At 37.7% G+C, this 7,269-nt stretch overlaps 2 protein-coding genes across 2 annotated transcripts in view; one reads left to right on the plus strand and one right to left on the minus strand.

The window, feature by feature from the left end:
* The first annotated feature begins 710 nt into the window (after positions 1–710).
* Positions 711–2,713, plus strand: LOC107046781 (60S ribosomal protein L12). The gene is made up of 4 exons (XM_015269491.1): positions 711–874; positions 960–1,033; positions 1,833–2,222; positions 2,671–2,713. Exons 1-3 carry the CDS (start codon positions 838–840, stop codon positions 2,217–2,219), a joined length of 498 nt encoding a protein of 165 aa, XP_015124977.1. The 5' UTR covers positions 711–837; the 3' UTR covers positions 2,220–2,222; positions 2,671–2,713.
* A 1,275-nt stretch (positions 2,714–3,988) lies between these two features.
* LOC107046782 (lariat debranching enzyme) overlaps positions 3,989–7,269 on the minus strand; it is a 4,721-nt gene continuing 1,440 nt past the window's right edge. Inside the window, exons 2-3 of the mRNA XM_015269492.2 lie at positions 6,066–6,648; positions 3,989–5,359 (exon numbers count right to left, since the gene is read on the minus strand). Coding sequence (XP_015124978.1) covers positions 4,715–5,359; positions 6,066–6,648 — 1,228 coding nt within the window. The 3' untranslated portion in view covers positions 3,989–4,714. The remainder of the gene's footprint in view (positions 5,360–6,065; positions 6,649–7,269) is intronic.

A 7,269-nucleotide genomic window follows, 5' to 3' on the forward strand; every position in this document is an offset into this window, starting at 1 on the left:
CTTATAGCGCCGTGACTTTCGTCGCAATATTAATTTTTTTATTGCAGAGATTAAGGGATGAAACGGGGGTTGATGGATGGGGAATTTAATTCTCCATTGAACAGTCTTTGTTTCATCCCTTAATATTAATTAGTCGGCGAATAAATCAACTGAAAAACATAAAGTAAACATTGAGTACAAGTAGGACAAGAACCCCCACCCGAACTTGTCCCTGTCACAGCGGGACTGCTACTGTCGAGTTACTCACGCACCCGACTCACATTTACCGACAATTCGACCGGGACGCCGCCTTTCCCATGGGGGACCAACTAACATTTTTGGAGTCAGTCAAACCCCCCGATCCAGGCCTCTACTCAGGTCTATCCTCTTTGAGTCCAACTCCGAGATCTGAGCCTCTACTTTAGTCAATCCTCTTTGCAATCATCTTTGCGAAATCATAACAAATTTGTCTTTCACCCGAAGTCCATTCCCATTGTTCATTGGGAATTTGAAAAAGGAATAATAATTTTTTGCCAAATGTAATTAGAATAAAGTCTGATTAACCATGAATTTAATCAAGAAATTTCATTATGGAAATCTCCAAATAGTTTTTTAAAATTAGATTTGACATGTTGCGCCATCTAGGTTCTTTCTCATCATTAATGGCGACGTTGGATGAGAGTGGAAGTGAAACATCTCGGTGGCGATCAGTTATTTCGTGCTTCATTCCTCTCCCTCCTCCACGAAAACCATTTCCTTTTCTTTTTGAAACAGAATTACGTGGTGTGCGGTACTGCACAATTTTCATCCGATTACATCGGCGTAGTGGACCCACAAAACACTAATTAACCATTCAAAATGCCACCAAAATTTGATCCCAATGAGGTCAAGAAAGGTATTTATTTGATCAGACATTGTGTTTTTACAATAAAAATGTGGTTAAAAACATGTGTGACTTAACCTCAATGTCCGTTTTGTAGTGTACCTGAGGTGTGTTGGAGGTGAAGTAGGAGCTACTTCTTCCCTTGCCCCGAAAATCGGTCCCCTTGGTTTGGTAAGTATCTGTTTTTTAGAATTCATAAATTTATCCTGTGATTTCTCTGAGATGAAAATCAATATTGAAGTCTTAAGAACTTATAATTCAGTTTCACTTGACCAACACTTTTCGATGAATATCTCAAGATGCATGAGGAATATAAAGCTATTTGTAAAGTTTTTTGTGTAGAAAATTCCAAAAGCTACAAAAAAGTTTTACACGTAAGTTTTGATATTCCCTGTAATTTCAGAGGTATTGAAAGAGAAATAAAAATTGATTGATGACTTAGTTGACGAAAATATTAAAAATCGTAAATGCAAAATCTTTTAAAATACTTTTTTCCCTTCGAAATCTTTAAGCAATTTCCCCACAAAAAGTGCTGTTATTGGCTCAAAATTCCAATAGTCCTGGTTATGAACAAAAATATCAAAAATTAACATCGATCACAAATATTTCATTAGTTCCTTGCCCCATTCTGCCATGTGGTTTCTAAGGTATTTACTAAATACTCAAAAGAAAATTGACAGAAACAGTATTTGACCATCAGTTCTTGATAAATATCTCGGAATCTATGAGAAATAGCTGAATTCTTGCAAAAACTTATTTGTAGCTCTTGAAATTTTCTACAAAAAACTCAAACTTTTCTGTATTTTTCACAAATAGCCAGATATTCACCAAAAACTCTTGAACGATTCCAAATCGTTTACCCCATTTGATAATTCTCCATGAACTGATTCTGTTTTCGTTCCTCTACCCCTCAAAATTTTAATTCCAGTTGAAAAAAGTACATTGCTTATCCTGAAATTGATATTTTCAGTCTCCCAAAAAAGTTGGTGATGACATTGCCAAAGCCACAAGCGACTGGAAGGGTCTGAAGATCACAGTACAATTGACAATTCAAAACAGACAGGCTACGATATCAGTCGTTCCATCAGCAGCATCTCTCATCATCAAGGCCCTTAAGGAGCCCCCACGTGACAGAAAGAAGCAGAAGAACATTAAGCACAGTGGAAACCTGTCCTTCGACGATGTTCTTGCTATTGCACGTGCAATGAAGCCCCGTTCCATGTCCAGACAATTGAGCGGAACTGTTAAGGAGATCCTTGGAACATGCCAGTCTGTGGGATGCACCATCGAGGGAAGACCACCGCACGATGTCATTGATGACGTCAATTCTGGGGAGCTTGAGATCCCAGAGGAATAAATGGTGGGTATTGAGTTCTTAGTCAATTCTTCATTACAATATTGATTATAAAAGTCGGCTATTTTATTACTGCTCAGCTTTCGTGAAATAAGTTAAGGTTGATTACTGACTTTTAATAAATCAACACATAATACTGCATTTTTCATGGTTTTTCTAAGAATTACATTTTTTTTATTGTAAGACCAAGAGTCAAATTGAAATTAGTGCCTTGGGATTTCTCATCATTGTAAGACGTTCGCTAGGCATTAGAAAATACATATTGTAATGAAATTAATTGGCTGTGAGCTCTGGTAGGGGTTGGCATCCCATCCACCTATTCCAGTCTCCAAGATCCACTGGATTCTGGGCAGGCATAAGAGCCATTGGGGAGTAAACCCCAATAAAAAATCAATTACACCCGTTTAAAAATACAACTTTATTTAAATCCTTCGTTTTTTGTTATCACTTGCAGATGTTCCAAGAGATCTCCGATAAATAAAATTTTATAAAACCGACTATTTTTTGAATTCTTTAAAAAAATCCTAGTTTCCTCTAGATTTTATGATGAAATATCTTAAGTAAAATGGAGCAATTAGCCAAAAACTGCACAAATTTATTTTCCAATTGTAAAAAAATTTAAAAAACAAATGCAAGAACGCTCATGATTAGTTAATTATTCATGAGCTATCAATTAAATATACTATTCAACAAAATCATCCTCCACTTCAATATTTTATTTCTCTTCTGGAAGAAGAATGCAAAACAAAAAATTCTACACACGGAACAAATTTGAGGAAAAATTACAAAAACTGAAAGTTGACGATGCATAATCCAAAAATCATGTGGACGAAATACTTGAAATTTTGGTAATGGCTTTTCAACCTGCGCAACAACAAATGATTTACATTTTGGATTCCCAGAACATTGCGAAATTTTCACCACTTATAAGTGACTGAGAAAATACCTTATGATTATACAAGCATCTTTTACAGTTTGGTACAGACCACACTAAAGATTCAACCATTTTCAATCATCAAATTTGTCAATTGAATTGTTTGACAAAAATTTGAAAAAAATCCTGAATATTCAGCGTCATTCAAATTACATTTTGCACGAAATTATTATTTTTATAAACATTCATTGTTTATAAATAAGTAATTGAAATTGTTTGAACTTTCGGGAATCTTATTTTTTCAGCGATGAACTCGATTTTTGGTCAATTTGTTACGATTCCTAACAAATGATTTTTATGGTGGAAAATTGATTGTTTATAAATTATTTATAGAAAATGCTCGTATTTTTAAAAAATTGCAATTTTGAATTATTTTCTCAATCTTCTTCCCAAAGTGAATTTTCCAATTTTATTCCAGATTTTTAAAATGTTTTCTGACGGTTCAATATCGAGCTTTAGATTCAGACCTGCAAAGTTTAAGTATTAAACGTATTGTAAAATGTCCCAAAACTTAGGGCCAAATGGGGCTTAAATGAAAGATCTGATGTTCGAATACAAAAGTAGAAAAGCATTTTACTAAAGAAAAAATAGCCCAAGTACTTGGATATCCGTAATCATAGCTAAGTAATTCGGCCAAGTTTTTTCATGGGGAAATTCTCTTCACAGTTCATAGATTAGTCCAAGAGTATTTTTTTTGTCATTCCGGCCGTGAGGCAGCGCTTCATGGAGGCTCCGCTCCGCTCCGCGTCCGTGAATCTCTGCCTACGGCAATCATAACAAAAAATACTGTTCGTCATACGGCCAAAAAAAACTTTTCTAGCTCATATGATTGCAGCCCTCGCCTTCGGCTCGGGCTACAAACTCATATTCGCCATAAAAGATTTTTTCGGCCTAGTGACGAAATATACTATGAGGCGCAATATCAACCTTTGTTTCCCAACATTTTATCGAGAAATACTATTTTTCGACACAGTGACGATTCTTTGTAACAATGTTTGTGAGCGGTTTTTAGCACGCGCAGCATGCATGAAACTAGGTTTCACGAACTGAGTGACAAAATAGTATATTTCGTCATTAGGCCGAAATAAAACTTTTCCGGCGAATATGAGTTTGCAAACCGTATGACGAACAATATTTTTTGTCATAACGGTTGTAAGCAGAGATTCACGGACGTGTAGCGTGCATAAAACGCTGCCTTATGGCCGGAATGATAAAAAAGCATTTTTGAAAAATGAAATTTAACGCATGGCGTCCATAAGAGTATACTTCCACCTTCAATCCAATAGTTCATAGCCTTAAATTGTTCACAATATTCATTGAAGAAATTCCCGAAAAAATGTATTTAACAATAAAAAATCGAAAAAAGCATGAGGATGGCAAGATTTTCAGCAAAACTGAAACCTTGCTTGAAAAAAAATTAAGCAAAATACTTGGATATCCTTAAAGCACTGTTCATTGGATTACATCTCACCCCACAATTACCTTTCGGAAAGTGAAATTTTTCGAGATTTTTTGGATAATTTCTCCTCAATTTGTCTATCCGTGAATTTGTTAAAAAAAATCACTAGTCTATAATCTCAGAGGTATCCGCATAAATAGCTTGATTCCGTCTCTTGAGTTTCTTCATATTGGGTTCCACCACGGGTTCCACTTCCTCCCCCTCGCCCCTCCCTTCCTCACTCCCCACCGCACCCTCATCCTCATCTCTCAGAGCAGATTCATAACTAATTGAGTCCTGGAACGTCAGATCATCGTCGAAATCTGCAGAAATATCTTGTTCGTCCCCCACAGACTTGAAAGACTGTGACAGTCCCTCACCCTCCTCAGTCCTCCCCTCCCCACCACTCATAATCAACAACAAACTCGGGGGGTCATCCACTCCCAATTTATCACAGAAGTCTGTCGTCTGCCTATTCACCCTATACTTCAACGGTTTATCACTTTTCTGAGGTGACTCTGGATTATACGCCTCCGCCGTCCTCTCAAAGTTCTCCGGAACCCTCAGGCACCCCTCGAACTTCTTCAAAACATTCTCCTTTTCACTCTCTGAAGGTGTGAAGTTCCATCGGCCAGAACAGCCCGGTCCCGGCATGTAGTGCACTCCATTCTTCACAGATAACAAATGATTCGTCAGAAAGAGGATTGTCAGCCACTCGAGGTCATACGATAGCTCCATGGAGGCATCCTCGTCATGAGAGATGTCCAAAACCTGTGAAATGAATTGGATGTGATCATCTGCATCAAGACAAACTGAATTAAAAAAGTCCAGGGTTGAAAGAATAATGACATTGATTACATTGTCAAAGGCCTGGGAAGGGAGTTACACTCCTAAATATCATGAGATAAAAATGTCGGAATGATAAAATCTATGGAAATCATATATTTCAGGTCTAGGCATGGAAACCTACCCTCCCTTATTGGCAAGGACGGCAAGCACGTGAGGGAGGGCCATAACTTATATATGGCGTGATGTAAACCACATTTTCATTGTCTGCCTTTAAAAATGTTATGTCATATTTGTTATCCAATTTTAATTAACGAGATCGGTCGCGCGTGCTACGCACGCTCCTTCTCATCTCCTCACATAGTGGCGCTTCGGTTTCAATCTTAAGGTGATAGTGATTCGAGATTATCGAGATCGATTTCCTTTCTTCTTTTTACGATAGGATCCATTCAAAATTGAATGGAAATTAGTATATTGTCACAATTCTGTGAATTGTTGGCGAATTTATCCAGATTTTACAGGGATTACTATTTTTGAAAGATGCTCGTTTGCCACGTGACTGATCATGAAATCATTGCATAGTTTTCACCGTTTAGCTATCCATATGTTACGAGGAATGTGTGAATAGGGGAATTAGAAAGAATTGAGCTTCATGCAAATTGCCTATTGTATCGTGAAACAATCTGATAACCTGCAAGAACGGTCTTTTCGTCAGACATTTGTCGAGTGCTAGAAATTTAGTGGATCTGGTGTTGTCTTCATTCTGGATAATTGCTGCGAATTTGCAGTGGAGATGCGCTGAGAACCAATATTTTGGGTAGTGGTGGGTTAATAGCTCCATGCAGGGAGGACTCCCGAGTTGATCAGCCGCAATGTCGTCCTTGAAGTGTTTTTTTCGTCTCAGCAGAGTCTGTTCGTCCCCGAATTTGGTGACACCGTTGGGCCAGTCGTGGGAGAGAAAAATATCAATGTTTCCGGTCAGCTGTTTTAGCCTGAAGATCTCCAGGTTTCTGATGTGGTAGACACTGCGGAGGGTAGAGTCGTTATAGGGGGGCAGCTCGAAGTGACCCCTGAGGTAGTGCTGGGCTTTGTAGATACCGGATACACCAGCTATCCTGAGGCCACCGATGGTCAGCACGCTTGCGTAACCCAGATAGTAGATTTTTGGGGCCACCCAGCCACCGTACGAGAGCTCCTGGAGGTAGCTCGAGGCCTCGTGGTTACCGCCGATGAAGAGCGTGAGGACAGGCGCGGTTTTCTCCCCCGAGTAGTATCTGGAAAGTTATTTATTTGGTTTTAAATAGGAATGTTGTGTTAGAAGCTGACTTCTGAATGGAAGCATTACAATCGTTCAATTTTGGCAATTTTGTAGTTTTGCTTAGAGATGATGTAAATTCACTCTTCGAAGGTCAATTTTTCGTAAATTGAATGTATAAACCCCTAAAACAATTTCAAAAAATTGAAATTTTGCCACAGATCATCGGCATTGACTTGGACTAACTTGACAAAATTTTAGCCTGACCGGGTCATTATTTTTTTAGAAAAAGCGTTTCGTTTCAAATCATTTTTCACGAATTTATAATAAAAAGGAAATAGAGAAAATGTATTACGCGTTTATATTTTTCGAAATTTTCTCGTGTTTTCTTCTATCTATAATAAAAAGGGTATGGTCAAAATATCCCACGCGCATGTTTTCTTCTCTCTTTTCTATAATTTTTAGTGAATAGGATAATCTGCAATGAAAAGGAGATCAATAAGGATATTGCTTATTGTTTACTGAAATTGTTCAATATTCAGTTCGAAATGTTGCGCGAAAATTGGCACCAATTAATTAATGTCCATCTTCCTGACTAACGTTAATTGTATTAGAATGGAGAATTGTACTATTGGCGATG

Source organism: Diachasma alloeum, unplaced genomic scaffold, assembly GCF_001412515.2.
Source record: "Diachasma alloeum isolate Michigan unplaced genomic scaffold, Dall2.0 Dall_scaffold_01980, whole genome shotgun sequence".
Taxonomy (NCBI): domain Eukaryota; kingdom Metazoa; phylum Arthropoda; class Insecta; order Hymenoptera; family Braconidae; genus Diachasma; species Diachasma alloeum.

Excerpts from the sequence above, each read along its gene's own strand:
- LOC107046781 (XM_015269491.1), top strand. The coding sequence starts at position 838 with ATGCCACCAAAATTTGATCCCAATGAGGTCAAGAAAG. Across the intron at positions 875-959 it reads TCCCAATGAGGTCAAGAAAG|TGTACCTGAGGTGTGTTGGA; the intron begins GTATTTATTTGA and ends TCCGTTTTGTAG. Across the intron at positions 1,034-1,832 it reads AAATCGGTCCCCTTGGTTTG|TCTCCCAAAAAAGTTGGTGA; the intron begins GTAAGTATCTGT and ends TGATATTTTCAG.